This window comes from Lissotriton vulgaris, chromosome 7, assembly GCF_964263255.1.
Source record: "Lissotriton vulgaris chromosome 7, aLisVul1.2, whole genome shotgun sequence".
Classification (NCBI taxonomy): Eukaryota; Metazoa; Chordata; class Amphibia; order Caudata; family Salamandridae; genus Lissotriton; species Lissotriton vulgaris.
The window spans coordinates 691,241,740-691,266,856 of record NC_141695.1 but is presented as its reverse complement, the minus strand read 5'-3'; the positions used below and the strand labels follow the sequence as shown (position 1 = coordinate 691,266,856).

Genomic DNA, 25,117 nt, shown 5'->3' with positions numbered 1-25,117 from the left:
CGTAAGCTAGGCAAATTTCGATTCTGCATTAAGGATCCAGACAAAAATACAGTTGGGCACTGTGAGCCGGAGTAAACGTCTTTACCATGCAGAGGACTTTTCTGTCCCAACTAATGCCTCTCCCAGATCAGAACACCGCAAGCTAACTCCTAACCAGGTGAGGATGGGTGCTCAGAGCGGTAAAATCTGCGCAAAAGTCCGTCGGCATTCCAATGACTCAATCCGGCCTTGTGCTCCACATAAAATTCTAACCCTAGCAAAGAAATAGCCCTTCTCAACAACTTGGGATTTCTTCCCTTCATAGCCATCAACCAGTTCAGTGGTTTATGATTTGTCTGCTCTACAAAATAAGTAGAAGTAATACATTTGTTTGTTGAAATTAATAAAAATTGTTACAAAAAACCGCACAGTTTATCCTTTCTATACCTTGCTTGATATTACTGAGACATCAACATATAATTTAATTTAATTTGCTTCTTGTTCATACAATGGGAAGATTAAAAGATCGAGCCATTAAAACTGTTGATGTATATTCCACCTTGAGACAGCATTTAGATTTCATCTGTATTGTTTTGGCCCCCCAGGCTTGTCTTTGAGTAAGTAGCCTTTGGAGTTGTCGTGCAAATTTTCATAGCCTTTCCAGTTCCATTGGGATTTCTTAGTTAAAAGGGAGTTTCATTGCTTCTATACAAGTGCGGGTGCCATACTTTGAAAAAAGTGGTTTTGATAAAGTGCAGCATGTGTAACTCAGATATGGACAAATGTAGGCAAAATGGGCCAAAGATTCCTCCTGCTGATGGCACAGTCAGCTGGAATAACGGTCGCAAGAGATTTCCAACTGACATTTATGTCTTTTATTGTCAAAGCCATAAGTCTGATTATTAGGATCTGTTTTAAAATTGATTTGTTCAGTGCACAATTTAGATAAGGCGGCATAATTTATCCCTGTAAGAGCTAATTATAACCCAGATGTTGCTTTCATAACAATAAAGTGAAAGGTGGTGTTTGTCTGCAGGTCATATTTGGATGATATTGTATATTGAAATGCGACCTTCTTTCAGGAAGGTGATGTCCCTAATACCAGAGTTGTTTAAGTGCAGTTTTTTCTTCTAAAACTAAAAAGGGTTGTTGTGTGAATATTGAGTATCTTTCTTTAGCATAAAATTAGCATGCTTGCCAATTTTTATTTCAGTTGCTCTTTATTTAGTAAGACCACCTACATCTTAACATAACTCCAGAAAGTATTTGAAGTTGAAGATTTTTATAAGAATTTATATTTTTATGAAAGCAATTGCCACATTCTGTAGATCTAAAAACTGCGGATTAACAGCAGTGTGTGTATGATTCATAACAATGACGTTTACATTCTGCTTTCTGATGTTTCTCTTCATAACAAAATGTATTTCACAAACCAAATACACAAGTACCGAGGTATTGTTTAAAAATTACACTAGAATAATGACTGGAAACAAAATCCTTCCAACATACTAAGCAAATGCATAGGTGCCATTATAATCTGAATTTGCATGGGCGTTTTGATACTAGTGCCTTCTCAAAGTCACTATTCATTGTCTTGTTTTGTTTTTTCTTTCAGATTTGATCTGGATTCTTTATGGAAAATGGCAAAACTGGCTATAATCCGAACAGAACGACTCAAATGATTTTTGTCATTTTTAATATTGAAGTTAGCCTGAAATGAATAATGTTGATCAGAAAATGTTTGAAATTACCATGCTGGATTTTTCAAAGACAGATTCTAAAGACAGAATTGTGGAATTTTGATTATTTACTTTGCTTGAAACTGAGAAATTATACTGTGTCTGTCAATGGAGACTGTGGAACAAGCGAGGTGTTGTTTGACCTGTGCCAACGCAGACACTTTTTTACAGCAGGGCAAATTACAAAGGGAACACTATTGAATGGCTGTCATGGCCTTGGGCCTCTCGGAGTTGAATTAAAGAAGAATTTAATATCTGAATGGTGGAACTCTGTAGTAGCATTCAGGGAGCAGGTATTTGCAATTAATAGCCGGCATTATATATCAAGGGTTGTACATCCAGTCGAAAGGACTACGATGTCGGTTTCATGTGATGCGCTGAGACAAAATCTTCAAAACCAAGAGCTGGCTAAAGATGATCATCCTTTATCACTTGCAACACGAACAAAGACTTCTGAAATGCTGCGTGGAAGCCTTTTGCATGGTAATCTCTACTTCAGCTTTACTGACAAAAATGTTAAAGTTTGTCAACAATGCACTTATCTGGGCTAACTGGCTATTGTTCCTTTCAGATGGGTGGTGACCAGATGTTGTATTTTATGGAGATTATTGTTGGTTTATGCAATCTAAGAAGTAGAGGTTGTTGAGTGAACCTTATGAAAATAACTTTCTGGACACACAATGATTCGGTAGTTTGTTTATATAAAGCACACACTAGTCTTTTCAGTGTAAGAGAACTTTATGCACTTGGGATCTTTATCATTTTTATCTGCACTGGCACGCCACATCAGCAGTTTAAAGTCGCACACAGAGAACAGTGTGCGAGAATGTGACGTGATGCATGCTTAAGCAGCATCTGGTCTGGATTTTCACTTGCATGCATGTGTGTATGAACTCTTGTATGAAGTAATATGTCAATCGTACAATCTGTAAGACATGGATAATTTGAACAATTTTATATTTATTATTAAAGGATTGTTTGTTTCAGTACTGCATAGGTTTTGCCAGAAAACGCTCGAAAAGGAGTAGCAAGAGACAAGCCATGTTATCCACAGGCATCAGGTCTCCTTCCTTGATGAGTCCAGGTCATAGGATGCAATGTTGAAACTGTAGGTTAGATAAAGCATTCTTAAAATAGAGCTCTCCCTTGATAGCTTTTTTCTTGAATATTTCAAAAGTTGCTGTTGTGGTCCATGCTGGATCAAGAATTTGTGATGAAAATAGATGGCTTTTAATCCTGATGAGATTTAGACCAATTTTGTTGTGCTTTGGTTTTACCTGGTATCATGTTTCGGGCCAAGAATTCCTCATATGTCGAAGAAACAAATATTTTGTGGTATGAAGTTGTAGGAAGGCACATGTGAAATGCTACCTATCAGCTTATGAATTAGTATGATGAGAGGTAACTCTAATTTTAAAAGGGTGGGATCAGTATCCAATAGACTTTAATTAAGAGGTGCTAATAGCATGGAAGAGATCCACCCCACCCCCTTTACAGGGAGCCAGTTTACAGTTCTGCATGCAAAGTTTTAATTTTAATGTATGCCACTTTGTCCCCTCTATGTGCACACTATTGATTATAGACAGGGAGTATGCTTCACCCTTTCTACCACTTTAAGAAGGTGCACTTTACATTGCATAATGTGTAGAGTATATTGCTTTAAACATTGTGTAAATAAAGGCTGTCTTGTAGTTAATGTTACCTCCGTTTGATTGGTTAGTTTGCTACTGTGAATTAAGTAGCTTTCCTCAAATAGTGACTTTCCAAATTGGTTGCAGTATCAGCTTTTCAAGAGCAAGTAAGATTGACTTGACTAGGTTTTTGTAGTTGGTGCAAATATTAACTGTAAAAATCATATGGATACTAGAACCAAAAACATTTTTATTTACAATTAAACTAGTGAAACTTGAAGCCCAGATCAGAATCAGGTGGCAAGAGTTGGGTGGGGAGAAAGCCAGACTTGGTGTACATATGGTTATTTAGAGCTGTGTGTGGGGTTAGTCTCCATTTTTACTTTAAGTTAGATTTCTGTATATTTCAACTGTATTTTTGAATTAACTTTTTGGCTTGTTACAAATATGTGCCAGAGAGTGTTTGTTGTCAATTGTGGAAGGAAAAAACATTAATTCTAAACTCAAAACTAAAATGCTTCGATAGATTGTTGTTTCGTTTTATCAACCAATGAAGGATACTTGCAATTCAAATGGCCACTAGGTTCTAAACGTCCAAAGTATTTCTCAAATTAAATGATTAGAATTTCTCAAAAGGGTCTAAAAACTGGTCATTTAAATAAGAGGTTCATCTAATTCAGCCAATGGCCAATGGGTGTGTTTAATCAAATGATACCATTTAGCTTGCCGATTTGATTCAGACTGTGACTAGGGAGAAGGGAAGAGACGCACTTCAGATTTCTTAAAAACAATAGACCCACATTCTTTTAGTCATTATGATCTTTTTTTCATTTTATGATTGTTGCCTAGCATTTTAAATACAACATTTAAAAAGGCAAAATATCCAAATATCCGTTTTATAGATTGTGTTCGTATTGTGTGTTTAGAAGTCACAGTTACTCTGCTGGTTACTTTCAATAGCAGATCCGTGCCTTTCTCCAAGGTACGACTAGGGATCCGGAAATTCTGTGCATTAGCTCTGGTGTACCAGCAGGTAACTTCATTTGCCTCTGTTGCTGCTTTGTCCTGCCTATGGCATTACAACACAGAACTTCATGTAGGGTATTCCTTCATACACTTTTTCTCCAAATCTTTTTCTCAATGTGCAATTAAGTCTGACCACCACCACACCCCAATGATTGGGTTTCAACCGTGCCAAGATTATACGCTAGCAGATGTCGGTCATGGACCCCCATAAGGTATGTCGTTGGTGCCTTTATGCTATACTTGATTCCACGTCCTGCAATAAATTATTGCTGAAGCATCCAAAGGTCATTAAGGAGCAGGAGGTCAAGCTCTACATAGCTTAGTAAAAGAAGTGGGTGTTGGTCCCACTCCAAGTTGTGAGGTCGTCCCTGTTCATTGTCTTCTTACAACTTCTAGATGAAGCTGAAATAGAAGTCAAAAAGAAAACCTTGAAGTTCAAATGCAGCTCTGACCTCCCTGATGTTCCCCCTTCAGAAAGACGTTTTATAGTTGACACTTGAAGCGGTCGACTTGCCTTGTTCCGATTCTCAAACTGATTTTACCTGAGTTTCGAAGGGTACTTTCAACTCCACAGCAGATTACAGCGTTAAATGAGATCATCCTGCAGCCCTTCAAGTCTTTTCCCGATACTTCTGGTGTGCATCAGGCCTCATTCATCTCTCAAGGCCTCCAGTCTGACTGCTACTAGCAGGTCCGCACCTGAAGCAAGCTGACCCATGGCTTCCTCAGTCCTCTTGCCTTTGGCACCGGACTGTGTTTCAGCTCCCAAACCGCAGACTGCACCGATTGTTCTTGTATAGGCCCCCCTGGGTCCAGATTTGGAGGAGTTTGGACTAGACCCCAAATCCGATTGTATATTTGGAAATAGTTTTGTCTAGGGCCCGTCCCATTCCACACTGTGCCACCACCAAGGTACAACACCAGATTGAGGATGACTCTTATTCTACTCCCTTGCTTCGGGGGCAGTACTTCAGGTGGATGAGGCCCTTTATGCCTGTGATTCTTATGCTCATCAAGGTCTTGACGATGAGAAGGCGGACCAGTTGTCCCCCCCTCATTATTCTGGTGCTGGTTTGTATTTTGATCTCCAAAATGCCAGTGGTTTATATTCTTCACCAGAGACCGAATCTAATTCCCCGATGGGGGATCACGAAAGAGGAAAGGCCCACATTGCAGCTATAGTTCACAAAGCCACGAGGTGTTAGATTCACAGTTGCATACAGTGGACACAAAAGCTAACCTTTTGACTGACATTTTGCAGCCTGGAGTATTGAATCTGAAGCCCTTACTGCCTTTTAATAAAGTCCAGACGTAATCCCTCATGGCAGTTTGGTCTGAGTCTTCCTTACACCAGCCAGTGAGGCACCCCAATGCATAATGACACGAACTAACGGCAGATGACCCAACGTTCTTTTGTATTTCCATTCTTTATTGGGGTTTCCTCAGATGTAAGAGCCATAAAAATAAGAAACATACGTGCATGTGATCAGTCAGACACAATTGGCCTCAGCTGTTTTAACATAGATGCCAGTCCAGTTTAGCGTAGGCCATTTTTTTATTTTTTATTTATTTATAAAGTTTTATATAGCGCGAACTTGATCCCGAAGGATATCCGAGCACTTTACAATTTGAGGCAATGAAATAACTTCCCACCCTATTCCCCTATAAACCCACATCCCGCTATGGAACTAAAAATGCAACATTAGAACAAAAACATTTAATAACTACTAACATTTTTACACAGATAATAAAAATAAAAACAAATCTTCTAAAAACAAACCTTATACCAAAAATACATGCATCACACACGTACAAAATAAATACAAACATAATTACATTAATACAAAATCCCAAAATAATCTCTTAAAGTGTAGTTTAGTTAATGTAAAGAGGGTCCTGCGGGCTGGCACCCAAGTAATAGGAAACAAGAAGACCATCTCAAACTTCATGGACCAGCAGAGGCCTCCGCCAAAGACCAACAACATCTTTGCGATGTTCTGTGTCCAATGCAAGACTGGAATGAACACACAACCATACCTGGCCAACAACCTCACTGCCTCTATTGGACAACACATGTTTCCATTACCATCGTGCTCGGTGGGTTACTGTCCTGTGGGGTGTACTGTTTCCACAGTATGTCCTACAGAATTAAAACATTACAAAAAAAACACAAATACATAAAGTCCTGTCAAGCAACAACAAAAAAACAGCAATTACAATACCAGTACTCCTGTTCCTGCATTTTATCATGTCATCATGTTGCTCCACCATAACTCCTGTTCCTGCATTTTATCATGTTATCATGTTGCACCACCATAAGAATTAGCTAGGGAGTATGTAAATAGTAAACAACTTACAGTAAAACTAAATAGAAGAGAGCAATCTAGAAAGAAACCCTAGAGGGAGATAAGGTGAACAAATTTGATTAATCCTTTCCACATTTTTCACAATACACTGTTGCTGTCTAAGTTCACTTGAGTAATCGAACCTTGAGTCTCTGCCCAATGGCGTTCTTAGTGTTTATGTGCGGCCCTTAATTGGCACAGAACCCCCCAGACACCTTAAAATTTATCTTTTTGATAATTTACTTGGTAGATGATTTTTTCGAATAATGCCACGTTATATGTGTCCTGGAACCATGTGCCTAGTGATGGAATTTTGTCTATCTTACATAGCCTCAATATAGCCAATTTGATCACTGCTAAGAATGTTGTGAACCATCTGCGTTGCTGCTATGTTTTCTCTGGTAACTTAGATGCTTCATGCAGCATTACTATTTCCATAAACCGAAGATCTGACCTCCCGAATGTCATTTAGGAATGCCCAAACGTTGGCTCAGTAACATAGGCTCAATATATTACTGTTGGGTTTATTACATCTCCAATATAATGCTGTTGGGCTGTGACCTGCTTTCTGTAATTTTAGTGCTGACCAATGCCAAAAATGTAAAATCTTAAAGTATCCAAATGTAAATCTGATCTCCCTCAAATGTTTATTGTGCATGGCTTCATGATCCCTTCAGTTTTCCTCCGTGTGATCTAAATGTAAGGCTGTGACCATCGTTCTCTGAGGTCTGCTGATGTCGATTCCGCAGACTGCTGAAAACCTGGTTGTTCCCCCAATAATAGTGAAGTAGTGTGGCTCACTGGTTAGAGGCGGCAGACCCGAGAGCAGAGGACGGCCCGGGACCAGGGTTCGATTCCCGGCGCGGCAGGTTTCTGGACCAGGGTCAGCGGACTCGATAATTCTCTCGCCTCGGTGCCCACTCTGATCAGCGATCACACTCGGCAACTCTGGGCATTAGCTTGCCTCATCTTCACTAACGGCCCCACCAGACCGCCGGGGATGCCTGGTCTCACCCTGGAGATACCCATTAAGGGACCATCTCTCAGGGAAGCCAGGAAGGGTTTCGCAGCGGTCGAAGCGCCTTGGGACCCTCCGGGTAAGTAGTGCGCTATATAAATGCCTATACATTTACATTTACATCCCCAGGAGTACTGTCAAGCTGTTGCATTAGCGCTGGGACGCCCGAGGGTAGCTACGCGCTCTAGAAATCCTTAATCAAATCAAATCAATGACTACTTAGTATTCTACGTACACCCAGTCCTTTGTATAGTCCCATGTGTGAAAGTATTTAAGAAATGTTGATGTATTTGTTACTATGGATTGTGATTTGAGTGCAGTTTTCAGATAATGTATCAACTGGTAATAACGCCAGAATTGTAGATCCTATTCTTCGCATATTTCTGCAAATGTTTTAAACGCTCTTCTTTATTAAACTGGTTTATTTGGTCTATGCCCCTTTTCTCCCTTACTTTCCATGCTAATTCTAATTTATCAATGAAAACTTCTCTGTTGTCCTAGAGAGATGCTCCCTCATTTAGTCTACAGTTAACACTCCGCTTCCTATGCACCCCGTGCAATGCACACTAGAGTGAATGAGTGGCAAGGTTGATGTGCTCAGCTACTTTTGGGCAGGGCAGTTAGTGTATAAAATTCCTATTCCTCTCCTCTAATGGAGTGTGGCCTGTCTCTGTGTACCCAACGTGGACATCCTGATGTGTCGCATTAAGTATCTGAGTTGAGCAGGATGATGAGCCAACCAGTAAGCTCCATATTTGGCTGTCATAGGCTCCCCCAATTTTGATAGATTCATCCTTATTTGCAAGTTTCTACCTCATTTTGGTGCTACCCCAGATAAATAATTCCATTTCTCTGTTTCGTGAAATCAATAAATCCATTGCCATTATGAACCGGATCATAGCGAATAGATTGTTACAATGTTGTGCTGCTTTTATTTTAATCACCTGCACTTTCTGTAATGAAGAGTTTTTATCTGGACTATATAGACCCTAGCCATAAGTGGGTGTATTTTATCTCTCACAATGTTCTCTTAACTTCTGTTTACCAGTATATCCAAGTATTTCAGTATTTCCTATTTCCACCTTAATTGGGAGGCCCCTAACCATGCCATTGTGGTGCTCTTAGTCTTGGGCAGTGCCTTGCTTTCGTCCCAATGTATATTTCAGCCCAATAACCTGGAAAATGATAAGATCTAGTATATCAGCGCTTATATTTAGGTCAGCCAGTGTGACTAGCATGGCATGTCCATAGAGTAGTGCTTTCTGCTCCTCCACTGCTGTATGTATTCCCTATATTACTCTATGTTGGCAGCTAACTACTGTAAAGGGGTTCTAATGCTAAGACAAACCCAAGAGGGTGATAATGGGCAGCCTTGTCTGGTACTTTGTAGTATTACAAAAGGGGATGATGTATCCTCATTACACATCACTGTTGCAGATGGGTGTGAGTATAGCTATTTCACTTTCTTAAAAAAATCTTTGTCTATTCCCTTTCACTAGCACCCTAACTATATAACCCCATTCGACCCTCAAAAGCCTACAAGAATCTTCTCTGTGTCTTTGTACCTTTTTATCATTGTTCTCTTTGGTTAGCCATAGTATATGGGCTAATGTTCTCAAATATCCTACAGAGGAGTGACTGGGCACAAAACCTACTTGCAAAAGATGTATGATGGAAACTTCTATGCTGAGTGTGATGTCCCAGCCTAACGGTTCTTTAGTTTGTAAAATTAGTGAAGTCCACGCTATGCTATTTTCCCTATCAGTTCATTTAGTTAAGCACTTTGCGCAACAGGGGTACTAGCTTTGTTTTGTTTATTTTACAAAAACTGATGAAAGCCCATCTAACTTGAGGCTTTCTAAGTAGTCAGAACTTCAGTGGCCTTAGTGATTATTTTAGTTTTTAAGGTCTAGGCTCTAGACGGTGCATGCGCTGTCTGGAAAGAAAATGTGTACTTTGTGGGCTTCATCCTGTCCATAGGCTTCCCATTTGCTGGCTTCATCGTCGCTCTCATATGCTCTGTCCCCATTTGTTCATGGCATGCATGCGTCATGCCTCTTTCTGTGTTTATCCCTCTCCGAGAGCATGGACAAATTACTACTATACATCCACTGCTCCTATTTTAGCAACTGTTTTGGAACTACTTTTTATTTGTTTACAAGCACTTCACACAAGTGTTCGTGTTTTCACACTCTCCGAGCACCTTTTGTTAGCAGGCTTTTTAAATCTTGTTCTTATCTCTTCAAAATTAGAATTAGTCTCTTAATACCAGATGCCAGCCCCTAACTCTAATACTGGGATATTGTTCATGGTTTCTCTTCCTGCATTCAAGAATTAGTGTTCTCACCGCTAATTTTCAGCAGCAAAACTGCCACCGAGCTGTCCACTCTACCCAACATGGCACATACCACCTGTCACACCTCCTGCATCGTGTACTGTCCTTCACCACCCAATCTAAGTCACACTTTAGTTAAGATCAAAACTAAGCAGCAGGTTACCTAAAAGACAGCCACAGCAGAAACACACAATTGTAAATTTCTGCTCTGCCATCTACGCTGGGGATAGTGACATATGTGAATCTTGGCGCCCATATTTGATTAATGCGGATTCTTGTTATTTTCAAAAAGATACATGGACACATTGGCAACTTTTGAAGATTTCCCCAGGAACTGTGACTTTGTACGAAGTAAAGCAAACATTCAGAAAAATAAAATAAAGGAGCCTCATGTATGTGACTTTAATTTAATAGATTTATGCCAAATATACTATGAATTTTAATGTATAGTAAGCAGTAAATCAGACTATATATATTCCTTCCATAGTTTGGAACGGCTGACTGTTTTTTGATTTTGCTTTGTTTTACTGACATATGTAAATATCTGTTTTCTTAACTGTGAAAACGAGGCGAGGCAGTCGCATGCAAACTGCCTGACGTCGCGCGTGTCATCTTCAGACTGCAAATGAGGGCATACTTTCCTTTCCATTACTCGGGCCTCGGCCGCCGGGTGCTAACCTCTGTTGTATAGACATTGCCGAGGCCTATCGGCTTTCCCAGTGCTTGTTTCTTTTGTGGCCCGCCCTCCAGAGATAAGTCTTTCTCTTGAAAGCAAGGGGGGGCAGCAACCATTCCACAAAGTCTGACTCTTTCACCAGCAAATCTCACTGTTCTGAGTAATAAAGGTCATTATAAAAAGAGGTAAACGTGTGTACAGTTTCCATCGGATTTGCAAGTAATACTCCACAGTGTGTCTATTCGCCTGAGATTGTATGTTTGAAGTCTTCTTTTTTTAAGTTCTGAAGCTAATACTCTCCCTGTGTCCCTAAAGACAGAAACCAATCTTTTTCGTTTCCGTAAGGGACTTAAAACTTGGCTCTTACAGCAGTAATATGTAGCCCTGTATAATCACTCGCCAGTCTTTCTTCTTCAGTCTGTCCCTGAGCGCCGGGAAACCCACTGCGGGTAGCTGCGCGCTTTAGAAGTTTAAATAAATAAATAAAATAAACCTGCCCACTTTTTCGCCCTGTTCATAGTGATTCTGATTAAAATAATACCTGTGCTGCGTTGGAACTGTAAAATATGTTGGTCATATATTGTTTTAAAGGTTTTTTTTACCCCGCAGATTTAGCAACTCCTACCAGTACTACACCTTTACATGCACTCACATGTGAAATATCTTTACCAAGCAATCTACTACCATTCATACTTTTACATACTTATTTGAATTTTTTTTAATTAAAAGATTACTTTAAATATAGAGTGATATAATTATAGAAAATCCCGTCACAGTCTAACACTGCCACCTACTGTTCAACATAAGAAATATTAGCAAAACCTATAAAATGATACAATCAATCTTAATACCTTGTTTTACATTTATGCTGATTACAGGTTTACTACTATTTTAAAATTTTAAATTTCTGGGGGGAGACCCTCCAACCCTCTTTTTTAATTACCCTTACCACTCAATACCCATACCCACCCCATAACCTTAAAAATACCCTTACCATTCAATACCTTTACCCACTATAGCTATACCCCTACCACCTAATACACCCATCCACCTGTAAACCCCCAAAATACCCTTTCTACCCAATACCCGTACCCACCCCTAAACCCTAAAAAAGCCCCCCTACCACCTTTACCCACACCTAAACCAAACTAATGCCCTTACTGCCTAATGCTCTTTACCAACCCAAAACCCTGAAAACACCCTTAACACCAATACATTTACCCATCTTTAATACATAAGAAATACCCTTGCCACCAAATACCCTTACCCACCCCAAGATCCTAAAAATACCCTTATCACCCTATACCCTTACCCATCCCATAACCTTACCCATGCGTAAACCATAAAAATACCCTTACCACCCAATACCCTTACCCTGCCTTAAACCCTAAAAAAAAACCTTCTCATCCAATACCTCTACTCTCCGTAAATCCTAAAAATACCCCTTGGAACCTATATCCATCCCGATACCCATCCCTAAACCCTACAAAAATACCCTTCCCACCCAATACCCTACTCGCCCTAAACATTAAAAATACCTTTACCACCCAATACCCTTACCTGACTATATCTAGAAAATGTAGTAAATAAAAATATATAAACTACATACCACATACTCACCAAAACAAATATATATGCTTTGTAAAGACTTTCGTGGTAAAAATTGAGATGTAAAATATGCTTTGTAATTGCGTTTCATGACAAAAACTTCATGGTAAAGGCTATTCCGCTTTTTAACCAGTAACCTTTAGTTTACTTGTGAGGGAGCAAAGCTTAGTCAATCTATTAATTTCAGTCTCCAGTTAGTGTAGCCAATGTGATTGAATACTCATTTTCCTCTAAACATGTTTTGATGAAAGATCAAATTTGCCTCTTCTCTTCTCGCACTTTGTAGCAAGATGTGTTCATCCGCCAGGAGCTACAATGGGGGACTAATAGATCTAGATTTATTTATAGATTCACTGTGTCATGATCAGAGTCTCTATTGGGGACAATGACAGTGATGAGGGATCTGTCTTATTGATTGTCCTGAGACCAGGAAGTAGTAGAGTCTTGAGCATGTGCTTTGTGGACAAGAGCTCATCTGTAAGTTCTGCGCCCTCCCCTCCCATACCTATCTTCGACTCCAGCAACAGCACCTCTGGACATCCAGACTTATCAAGTATCGAGTCTAGGGCCAGTCATTTTTTAAAGTATCCTCTCAGAGAGGAGGGGGGTCTCCAAGTATAAGGCAGAGGTGTCAAGGGGGTGGGATTTGAGGTCCCTAACTGTCGTTTTGTCCTCTGGTTCAGGCCCTAACATCTAATGTGGTATGTGTATCTACTTAGTCCCTTTAGTTTCCCAAGTTAAGTACTGTATGTCTTTCTCTAGGTTGCACTGCCTGAATTTATGTCTATGTATATCACTCTAGAAAGCAATTCTTACCACTGGAATCCATTATATACAAACCCTGGGTCCATTATTCACTTCACATACCTCTCTCAGGCTCCCTTAGTTTACTGGCACATTGGATGTCTTCATAATGTTCTTATTTTTAGGTCTCGCCTGAGCCAGCGCATGCGCTGCTCTGGCAAGACATTTAGTGAGTGGGCATTAGAAATCCGACCACAAGCTTTTTGCTGGCCTAGAGCGTGCGGTTAAGCGCACAGTAACGCGCATTCCTCGCAGCGCTCGATCAAGTGCCATCTGTCTTTCCTCTCGCTTGCTGTCCCAAACGCGCGCTTCAACGCTCCTCCCTCTCCACAGAGCGCGTCTCGTGGCCGCGGGTCTTGTTGCTCCTTCTCTCTGGCTCATCTACCAAGCTACCTTTACGACATTCAAACGGTGTAACTTCATTTCCTACTGACAGTCTCCTTTGCTCTCTCAAATTGAAGAAAGACTTTGACCCACCCGAATCTTGCGGCTGATCTCAGTCCTGATCTTCATATTGCTGGTTAAAAGGGCACCCTCCGGGTTGATCCCTCAGCCGGATTTGCCAGGCAACCTTAGCAGAATCACAAATGCCGAATGCTCACTCTGCTCAGCTGTTTCCTGGGGAAGCATGCATAGCTAGCTCTGCTCAGTGCCCCTCTAACCGTCCCTGACTGCTGTCCCACCCCTCGTGCTCCCCTTTTTTTTCTCTGTGCCTTATTTGCTCATGTATTTCCCCATGCCTCGTTTGCTACTCTTTCTCCACGCCGTATTTGCTCTTCCTTTTCTCCACGTCGTGTTTGCTCTTCAACCAGTGTAACTTTATCTCCTACCGACAGTCTCCTTTGCTCTTTCAAATCGAAGAAAGACTTTCACCTACCTGAATCTTGCGGCTGATCTCAGTCCCGATCTCCATATTGCCGATTAAAAGGGCACACTCTGGGTCGATCCCTCAACCGGATTTCCCAGGCAACCTTTCACAGAATAAGCACAGTGTAACAAAGCGATTTGCACTGAATCACAAGATGCTGCGCCTGAGCCGAGATTCTAACCTAGTTACCCAGTTCTAACAACTGCAGCCCTAGCCGCAACAGGTGTGATATTAGAAGATTTGTCATAAGAAGAAGCACTCCCTGAGCTCTGAATATGTAGTCCTTTCACCTGATATTGTCCGATTACATTAGGCCACACCCGCTTGCCTGTCCCGCATAGTTATAGCGCAAACTTGACTCAAGTGCACTATAACGCTTCACACGGAAATCAAGTTCAAGTTCAAGTTTGAATTTGTATAGCGCACTACTCACCCAGAGGGTCTCAAGGCGCTTGCAGGAGGGGGGAACTTTACTTATCGAATATCCAAGTTTTTAGTTGTTTTCTGAAGGAGAGGTGGTTCTGTGTAAGGTGGAGGTGGGTGGGGAGAGAATTCCAGGTCTTGGCCGCTAAGTAGGAGAAGGATCTTCCCCCCATGGTGGATCTTTGGATGCGTGGGATTGCGGCGAGGGCTTGATTGGACGATCGTAGTTGGCGGCTGCGGGTTTAGAAGGACAGGCGCGTGTTGAGGTATTCGGGTCCTAGGTCGTAGAGGGCTTTGTGTGCGTGGGTGAGGAGACGGAACGTTATTCTCATGTTGACGGGGAGCCAGTGGAGGTCTTTCAGGTGACCGGAAATGTGAGCTTGGTGCAGAATGTCTAGAATGAGTCTGGCTGAGGCGTTTTGGATTTGTTGGAGTTTTTTCTGTAATTTGGCTGTGGTTCCGGCGTAAAGGGTGTTTCTGTAGTCCAGTCGGCTTGTGACCAGTGCATGGGTGACCGTCTTTCTTGTTTCGGTGGGGATCCAACGGAAGATTTTTTTGAGAATACGTAGGATGTTGAAGCATGATGATGAGACGGCGTTGACTTGTCTGGTCATCGAGAGGGAGGAGTCCAGGGTGAAGCCCAGGTTACGTGCGGGTGCGGTTCCCAGGGCCGGTGGCCACCATGAGTCGTCCCAGGCAGAGGGGGATGATCCTAAGATGAGGACTTCCGTTTTGTCCGAGTTCAGTTTTAAACGGCTGTTCTTCATCCACTCGGCTACTTCTTTCATCCCTTCGTGTAGGTTGGTTTTGGCGGTATTAGGGTCTTTGGTGAGTGAGAGGATCAGCTGGGTGTCGTCTGGGTAGGAGATAATGTTGAGGTTGTGTTGGCGCGCGATGGATGCGAGGGGACTCATGTATACGTTGAAGAGGGTGGGACTGAGTGAAGATCCTTGTGGTACGCCGCAGATGACTTTGATGGCCTCTGATCTAAAAGGGGGGAGGCGGACTCTCTGGGTTCTTCCGGCGAGGAACGAGATGATCCAGTCCAATGCTTTTCCTTGTATTCCGACGTTGCTAAGGCGTTGTATAAGGGTGCTATGACAGACTGTGTCGAAGGCTGCGGAGAGGTCAAGTAGGATGAGGGCAGCTGTTTCTCCGTTGTCCAGTAGAGTTCGAATGCCGTCTGTTGCTGCGATGAGGGCGGTCTCGGTGTTTTGTTTGGCTCGGAAGCTGGACTGTGAAGGGTCGAGGGATTTGTTGGATTCGAGGAAGGCGGAGAGCTGACTGTTAACGGCTTTCTCAATGACTTTGGCAGGAAAAGGGAGGAGCGAAATGGGGCGGTAGTTCTTGAGTTAAGTGGGGTCTGCTGTGGGTTTCTTCAAGAGGGCGCTGAGTTCGGCATGTTTCCAGCTTTCCGGGAAGGTAGCGGAGTTGAGGGAGTAGTTGATGACGTCTCGGAGATGGGGTGCGATAATGGAGTCTGCTTTGTTGAAAATATGGTGGGGACATGGATCGGTTGGTGAACCTGAGTGGATGGTGTTCATCAGGCGGATGGTGTCTTCAGTGGTGATTGGGTTCCAGGCGTAAAGGTTGTTGGAGAGGGGTTTTAGTTCGGAGGTGGGTGGGGTGGACTGGTCTCCAAAGCTGTTATGTATGTCAGCGATTTTGTTGTAGAAGAACGAGGCTAGAAAGTCGCAGAGGTCTTGGGAGGCAGTGATGTCGTTGGTGCCGGCGGTGGGGTTGGTAAACTCTTTGACGATGTTGAATAGTTCCTTGCTGTTGTGGTCGTTGTTGTCGAGTCGATCCTTGAATGCTGATTTCTTGGTGGATCGGATAAGTTGGTGGTGTTTCCGGGTGGTGTTCTTGAAGGTGGCCAGGTTGTCAGTGGTTGGGTTTTTTCGCCAGGCTTTTTCAAGGGTGCGACAGATCTTCTTGGATTTCTTAAGGTCATCATTGAACCAGGGGGCTTTTTTGCTGCCTTGCTTGATGTGGTGAAACTATTTATTGTGACCTCCATTCAGCAAGCAGAGCAATCAAGCAAAGAAGTTTTTAAGATTGTTCAATCTTTTTTCAAACCTAGGGCTATTGAGACTGAAGTTATCCCGTCGGGGCAACTCTGTGAAGACATCTCGGACTTCTTTGATAATAAAATTATGAAAGTCTATGGTACCTTCACGAGTCCTGAGCCCACAGTTATGGCGGACATGGTAAAAAATGAGCTGCCCTCCCTTTCCTTGGCTCAATTTCATCCTATTTCCCTCCCAGAGGCTTTGAAGGAAATACAAAAATGCAAATCAGGGGCCCCTGATGACCCCTGCCCGCCTAAGCTTTGGAAAATGATGTCAGACGCAATTGCATCACCACTCCTACATATATGGAATACGTCCATTGAAACAGGCCGGTTTCCTGAATGTTGGAAACATGCCACACTTCTCCCTCTGAAAAAGAAGCCCAGTGGTGCTCCCGATGACCTCAGTAATCTCCGCCCAATCTCTCTACTAGCAGCCCCAGGTAAAATGCTCGAAAAGCTGATACAACGACAACTGAACAGCTTTATCGAGGAAAAAGGGATTCTACATAAAACACAGTCAGGTTTCAGGTCCGGCTTCAGCACTGAGACCGCCCTTATTGAGGTAGCTGAGTCGATTAGATGGTCCTTAGATTCAGGAGCATCAGCTATGCTGGTGCTCCTGGATCTATCAGCCGCATTTGATACGGTGGATCATGGCAGACTGCTGCTACGGCTGAAGGACATAGGTCTGGAAGATAAGGCACTGAGCTGGCTCCAGTCCTATCTTACAGATCGCTCCCAGAAAGTGGCATTGGGCACCTTCTCCTCTAAACCCAAACGCCTCTGGTGTGGCGTCCCTCAGGGATCGGCACTCAGCCCGCTACTTTTTAATGTTTATCTAGCCCCACTTTTCACCCTGATTGCCAAATGGGGGGTCAAGGCGATTTCGTATGCAGATGATACGCAACTAGTCTTCCCCTATTTGGAGGCGTCGGAGGCGGCCTTCAGTCGAAGGAGGGGCTGCCTTCGAGATGTGGCCAGCTGGATGAATGCAAACAAATTAAAACTGAATGCTAGCAAAACGGAGGTGATATTCTTCGGTAAAAACACACATCTTCCTTCGGATCTGTAGTGGCCTCCTGAAATGGGTCCACCACCATCCCCCGGAACCAATGCGAAGAATTTGGGAGTAAGATGGGACGAGAATCTTTCTTTTTCCTCTCACATACAGCAGGTCACTACTGAATGTCTGCACAAACTCAGAAACCTCCGCAAGTTCCTTTCCTTTCTACCAGAAGAGTGTCGCAAAATGGTAGTCCATGCGACAGTTACATCCAGATTGGACTACGCGAACGGCCTTTATCTCGGCCTGCCTAAATATCTAGTGCAACGCCTGCAGATCGTTCAGAATGCGGCTGCGAGAGTGATAAAGCACATTCCTTTCAGACAGCATGTCTCTCCGCATCTGCGCGAACTGCACTGGCTCCCAGTGACAAGTAGAATTAAATTCAAAGTTCTTACCCTGGCGTTTAGAGCACTAAGAGGGACCTGCCCTAATTACTTGAAACTCAGACTCCCCCGCTACCATCAGGAGAGGCACCTGCGTTCTAATTCCCTGCTTCAGCTACTCGTCCCACGAGCTAGAAAAGTCAGACTTGGGGGCAGGTCGTTTTCTGCCGGCACGGCGAAACTCTGGAACGCCTTACCTCCTGCCATCCAATCTGCTACGACAGAATCTAGCTTTAAGAAGCTTCTAAAGACCTGGCTCTTTATGCAGAAAACCTAAGCAACCCCAGTGCCTCCTGCTTTGCTGAAGTACTCTTCCAGCGCCGGGACACCTCCTCGCGAGGTAGCTGTTCGCGCTCTACAAGTATCAGTATTATTATTATTATTATTATGATGGTTTTTCAAGGGTGCTAATTCGTCAGCGCTGTGGGTGATCCATTGTGTGAGGTTGGTGGCTGCTTGGTTTGGGTCCGAAGATTTTGCAGGAGGGTTTTGGTGAATCGATGTGAAGAGCTGGTCGGTGGTAATTTTGTTCCAGTTTCTCCGGTGAATTGGTTGTGGGTGGTTGTGGGTCGTAGTCTTTTTGTAGTTGAAGTGAACGCAGCTGTGGTCCGTCCAATGGAGAGCTGTGGTGTGATTAAAGGAGATGTGCTTGCTGGAGGTGAAGATTGGGTCGAGCGTGTGCCCAGCGTTGTGGGTGGGGGTGTCAACAAGTTGTTTGAGTCCGAGATTGGCGAGGTTTTCCATAAGGGTGGTGGTGTTGCTGTCGTTGTTCTTTTCCAGGTGGAAGTTGAGGTCTCCCAGTAGAATGTAGTCCTCTGATGGGAGGGTGTGGGGGCTGATGAAGTCAGTGATGTCTTCGCTGAATTGTGTGCGGGGTCCAGGTGGTCTATAGATGAGGGTGCCTCTGAGTGTGGTCTTAGGGTCGGTGTGAATCTGGAAGTGAAGGTGTTCGGCGGATGTGAGGTTGTCATCGGAACTGGTTGTGAGGCGGATGGTGTTCTTGTGGACGATGGGGATGCCTCCTCCTGTTTGGTTGATGCGGTCCTTTCGGATGATCTTGTAGCCTTCCGGGATGGCTATGGCGATGTCGGGTGTTGATGAGGCGTTCATCCAGGTTTCAGTAAGAAAGGCGACGTCCGGCGATGTGGTGTTGGGTAGGTTCCAAAGTTCAATGGCGTGTCTGTGGACCGAGCGGGTGTTGAGCAGGATGCACTTCAGATGGTTAGTGTTGGAGTTCTGTTTGGAGTCTGTGGATTTGGTGTGGATCCTGATGCAGTCGAACTTGCAGGAGTGGCAGGTGAAGGGTCCATGGGTTTGTCCTGGGGCGGCTTGGTTGCAGTTTGGGAATCGGCCAGGGTTAAGTGCTGAGAGGGTTGCGGCGTCGTACGATATGCGGGTGGAGTGGATTTTGCGGGGGCCAGGGGGTCTGGGCCGTAGACGGGCTTACCTTTGGCACACCTTCGGCGCGCATAGGGCGCGTCCGCTGCGAGTGGACGCTGCGCGTGTGTTGCTCTGACATATGTAGATAGTGGAGGGGGGCGGAGTGAGGGAGGAGCAGCTGGGAGGCGGGAGCGGGGTGGTGAGCCGGGCTGGGAGGCACAACAACAAACAACAAAATGGCAGCAAGCCAAATCAGCTCCCCTTACACAACAGTTTTTGAGCACAGTGTAACGAAGCGATTTGCACGGAATCACAAGATACTGTGCCTGAGCCGAGATTCTAACCTAGTTACCCGGTTCTAACATCCGCAGTCCTAGCCGCAAAGGATGTGATATTAGGAGATTTGTCATAAGAAGAAGCACTCCCTGAGCTGTGAATACATAGTGCTTTCACCTGATATTGTCTGATTACATTACATTAGGCCACACCCGCTTGCTTGTCCCGCATAATTATAGCTCAAACTTGAACCAAGGGCATTATAGCGCTTCACACAGAAATCAGCTCCCCTTACACAACAGTTTTTAAGCACAGTGAATTGAACTCGGCGCCACCACAGCATCACTCAGCACCACCACAGCCTCACTCAGCACCACCACAGCCTCACTCAACATCACCACAGCATCACTCACCATCACCACAGCATCACTCTGCACCACCACAGCATCACTCAGCACCACATCAGTATCACTCAGCATCGCCTTTGCACTAGTACACCACCACATCATCATCACTCAGCAAGACCTGAGTATCATTCAGCATCACCTCAGCATCGTCTCCGCACCAGTCGCAACCCCCACCACCCCTACCCCTACCACTACCACCTCAGCATCCCTCAGCACCACCTCAGCCTGCTTTCGGAATCTAGCACCTGTTGATTCTCCCCTAGTGTCTGGCTGCTGCTAGTGTTATAATACAGGTACTTGTTCCCAACCTTCACCCTCCGATTGTTTATGCCCCCTCAAAAAAAAGCTTTAACAAACAACCATTATATTAGGCAGAAACGAGTTGCCAGCATTGCAAGATCAAAAGAAAACTGAGGCCATTTTTTATTGTAAATACTTTTTTAGGTCTCGCTTTGTCTGGCTTAGTCTGGCTTTCTAGGATTGAACTTGTGTCGTGTGGATTGCATATGGGCTGACCTTTGTCATCCCGCACTTTCCTAGGTACCTCATCTGCGTCTGATGGAGAAAGGGCTCAGGAACCCCTGTAGTCTCACATACTCCAAGGTGCGTTTCTCATGGATCACCTAACACTGCTCACGATTATCAGCTAATTACTTCAGCTGCTGTCTTGAAAGCTTTGAGGTGATCCATCAAGTGGGGGGAGGGTCAAACATGTTTATCACATGCACATTTGCTATGGGATTTTGATTATGTCTACAGCCTGAACTACTGAATTAGTCCAAGTTTTGCAGAAAGCTAGATCTTGGTCCAGATCTTGTTATTTGCTGTAGCAAATGTGTTTAGTAGTTTCGTAGATATTAAAGGAAAAAGAAATATAGATATCTGAGAAAGCGGATCCTTCACAGGTCCACTGTGGTACTCAGCGCGGCCTGCTTGTAAATCTGCGACTGATCCGCGGGTCCGGAGGTCAATGGAAAAAAAAAATACATCCTCTCATACACTGACTCACCAACAACTTGTGACGTTACACAGAGGGTTGCCTGCACGAGGCCGGCAGTGCGTAGCGTGGTGTTCTATGCACATAGGTTGGCAGCAGAGCCTGTCTATAAGACCCCTCAAATAGTAGTACACCGTGCCAATTATTTGGAGAGTATATCGGATCCATTTTACCACCCTCAGATGAAGCACGAGGCATGTGCTGGCTTAGGTTTGACCTTGGGGTGCTCCATTCTAACTCGTTGGGCAAATATTGAATTTCATACATTAGGTGATATTTTTCATAATAATGACTGACTTTATTTCTTAGCAAAAACTTACTCGTGAGCATAGATCATTGAGTCCAACCCTTTTTTTTTTAGCTATACTCAAATTTAACAAGTTTGTTTATGTAATTCGGTTGAGCCTAACGCTATGACAGAGGAAAAAAGGACAAGCTTTTTTCATTGCACGGTTTAGGGGAATCAGTAGTTGGTACAGACTTCTGTATCAACATTCAGGATTTGAAGTAATATCAAAGCATATTAATAGCGTGAGCAATGTTGCAGGTTGTAATTTTACAAAGCCATATTGGGGTTATTATAATGTTTTAGCTAAAAAGCTATTCAAACGGCCAATTTTAAGCTTATGAGCTCTTATTGTAAATGGATGCTGTACTACACCCCTGCAAAAATCGAAAACATTTACCATACTACCGATCCCTCTTGTTTTAGATATAGATCTCTGTCTGGTGATTGGCTTCATGTGATATTTATGTGTCATAAATTGAATGACTTCTGGACAGGGATCTTTTCTGAAATAAGTCATTGGGTGGGAAGAGGGATTCCACCAGATCCGATGGGAGACCTTTTTGGCGTCCCGTCAAATGCTCATAATTTGACCACTGAATTGAAGCAGATTTGTTTTATAGCCTTTCTGGTAGCCAAATCATTAGTCTTGGCAAATTGGAAGTCTATTAAAATACTAACCATGAATCATTGGTGCAATAATATGGACAAAGTGTATCGCCACAAGTTTCCTATTAAGCGGTTTAACAAAATCTGGTCAAGTTGGCAGAGGGTATCGGGCTTAGAGTAAGAAGTTGGTAATTAAGTCTTGCTGTAGATATTATTTGAACAATTCGGTAGCTTAGATTAGATAGCATGGCCAATTGGTTATAATGGGACATCTTATAAATACTATTTATTATTATTTGAGAGTCGGTAATACTTTAGTATGAAGTATTTTATTATATTTTGAATTATTTAGAAGAAACAGCATGAATTATTAACGGTGTGATGTTCGAGAGAAGTTAATTAATTGAGATATTTTAGGAATAATTAGTATGAACCAGAAATATGAATTATGTATTTTGAGATTAAATTGATAATGCTGTTAATTTTGTCCTGTAGAAAATAAAATAAAATCATCACAGTGAAATTCAGCTCCCAGGGTTAGTCAGAGTGGGTGACCAACACCCTTGCCTTCTATAGTAATCTGTTTATTTATAGCCAAACACCTTTCTGTGGCCTGTAAAATTATGGGCGCAGTCCCCTGTTACAAGCCTATTGTCTTAACCATATGTTTTTCACAATACATAATCCAGACCCACTGCCCTTGTAATAACTTTTTTATAATAAACACACCGGCTCAATGGTTAGAGCGGCAGACCCTGATGCAGAGGTCTGGCCCGGGACCCGGGTTCAATTCCCGCCTCGGCGGGTCTTGGGCTAAAAATTCCACGCACCTGATAATTCTCGCCTCGGTGCCTATTCCAATCATGGAGTCCCACTCTGCAACTCTGGGCAATAGCTTGCTTAATCTCCACAACGGCCCCCACAACGCTAAGGATGCCTGGCCTCCACCTTGGGGGTGCCCAGGAGTGGACGCCTCACAGGGAAAGCCAGGATGGGTTCCACAGCGGTATTCGTACAAGCGCCTTGAGACCCTTGCGGGTGAGTAGTGCGCTATACAAGTATCAATTTACAATTTTTTACAATTTACCTGTGGCCTCTAGCATAACATTTCCCTGCACACCAATCAAGCTTATAGATGTTATCCTATTTTTGCCACAATTTCCTTTGGCCTTTTCACCCTCTTTGCTTTTCACTCCATCTTCCCTTCCTTTTTCCGTGAGTCCTTCTTTCCTTCATTTTACTCCCCTTCTCAGTTTGTTTCCCACCTTTGTCAACCATCTTTTTCACTTTCTTACTTTGTCTTTGTTACCTTTCTCCACCCTGCTTGCTTTATTTGCCTTTTTTTGTCCTTTTTGTTGTTTTCATAATTTTTCTTTCTTTGTCTTTTCACTCCAACTGGCTCTTTTGACAGCTCTTTCCCTACACTCCTTTCTCTATTACTGTGTTATTTACAAGGTATTGTTTACAGACAGAATAGGCCTATAGAGAACTAATTAACATTATAGTGGCCCAATTGCACTTACAACAACATCGTTCAGGCAGGAGACTGTTTTGAGTAGAAAATGTCTGGGAAACAAGTACTCTATATATTGAGCAGATATCTCCTTTAATATTTCTACCCCAGGCATAGCCAGAATGCAGTTTTGATGCAGACAGCCAATTTGAGCAAGTATGTTGCTTGAGTTTGGTATCCAAGGGCATGCTTTAAGTAAAATGTTCCTTCAGACAAACACCCAATGTACTGAGCAAGTAGCTGGCATACTTTTTGTGGGTAAACCTTACATACAATTCGTATACACATGTTTGCGGAGTACAATGAGCAGATCTTTTGTGGGATCTTTGTACGTACCTTTCGTACAGTTTTCATGCAGATAGCTGCCCACCGTAATTCACAGCATTTTTCTGAAAGTTATATGTGGTGAAAATTAGGTAATTCATCCACTAATTGCCACTCGGCTTTATTGTCAGCGCTACAGAGATTAATAGCAGTCATTAGCAGTAGGGAACACACTTCTGTGAATGTACCTAAACTTTCCCTAAGTTGATGTGAGTTATTTTGAATTTTGCTTTGGTGTGACATTGAGCTGTGAGTGCCGTCTGTAATGGTTTCGTAGCTAGCTGTTCTACCAGCCTCATCCTACACTTCAGGTGTCATGAAATGCTGCATGAACTGCAAGTGACTATAATGGTTTTTCTCTCTTTCAGGTGCTTTGCAACAATATGTTCAGTGCTTAGACTTGGTGAACAGACGACTGCCTTTCGGTCTCGCCGAGGTTGGAGTATGCTTCCATCCTGTTCCCGATTCTTCTTTGTGTCAAAATGGCAACCACTCCACGAGGTAAACAAATGCCTTGCTTTGGCTTCAGAAGTTTCCAATGTTAAGAAAGTACAGCAGAACACTAAAACTGTGATTGTGTTTTTAGAATTTATAAGCGTTCCTTTTTTGATCAATTTTCTGTGTGTTTTTTAAAGAACAGGAGAAAGAACACTCTGTTCGCTTGTCTGGTTTAGCTCTGCACGAACATCAGGACAGTGGCTCGACTACTGGCTGCGTCAGCGACTTCTTTGGTGGAGAAAGGTACATTTTTGGAGTGTGTTGTCTCCGTGTTTCGGGAAGCTAGTGTTTCTCCCTCTAGCATGATGTGCAGGGGTGGGCGATAAATTCTGCTCCACAGGCGGGGTTGACAGAGTTTGGCCACTCCGCATCACGCATGTAACGCGGAGTTCCGGCCAAATTCCTCCAACCGCTGCTTGGCGGGGTTTTTTCCCCGCGAGGGGCTCACCAACAGTAAGTTGGTGAGTGAGAATTGAAAGTCCCCAAGCTCGATTTACGGGTGCTAGGAGGGCACCCAGCAAGATTTTCTGAATACAGGCGGTCGCGAGCAGTTTCCACCGTTTGCCGAGAGAAAGCTGCTGCTCGTGTAGAAGATCTACTGACTGAAGAAGCAGAGCTCTCTGGTGCTCTGCATGGTGCCCTGCGCTCTGATTTTTCAGCGTGGAACAAGCTACCTGTGCTAAAAATCCATGCCAGCTGTGCAATGTGCCAATTTCCGCCCTTTTGGGGAACTTTGTGGAATCTCGCAGAGTTTTCATGTGATTCCGCGGAGTTAAACTCTGCGAGTTCTGTTCACTCCTACTAATATGGCTGGCTCCCACTTGAAAACAATGTGTGGAATATGGTCAGGATTTC

General features: G+C 43.3%; 1 protein-coding gene across 5 annotated transcripts in view; it reads left to right on the top strand.

The window, feature by feature from the left end:
• POLG2 (DNA polymerase gamma 2, accessory subunit) overlaps positions 1–25,117 on the top strand; it is a 278,334-nt gene that overhangs the window by 67,633 nt on the left and 185,584 nt on the right. For 2 of the 5 annotated variants that reach the window (XM_086930918.1, XM_086930922.1), the window contains exons 2-4: positions 1,595–2,201; positions 24,133–24,265; positions 24,400–24,505. In XM_086930918.1, the coding sequence (XP_086787044.1) occupies positions 1,703–2,201; positions 24,133–24,265; positions 24,400–24,505 (738 nt within the window). In that variant the 5' untranslated portion in view covers positions 1,595–1,702. Of the gene's footprint in view, positions 1–1,594; positions 2,202–24,132; positions 24,266–24,399; positions 24,506–25,117 lie in introns of those variants that run through there. The other 3 variants (XM_086930921.1, XM_086930919.1, XM_086930920.1) reach the window with 3 other exon arrangements.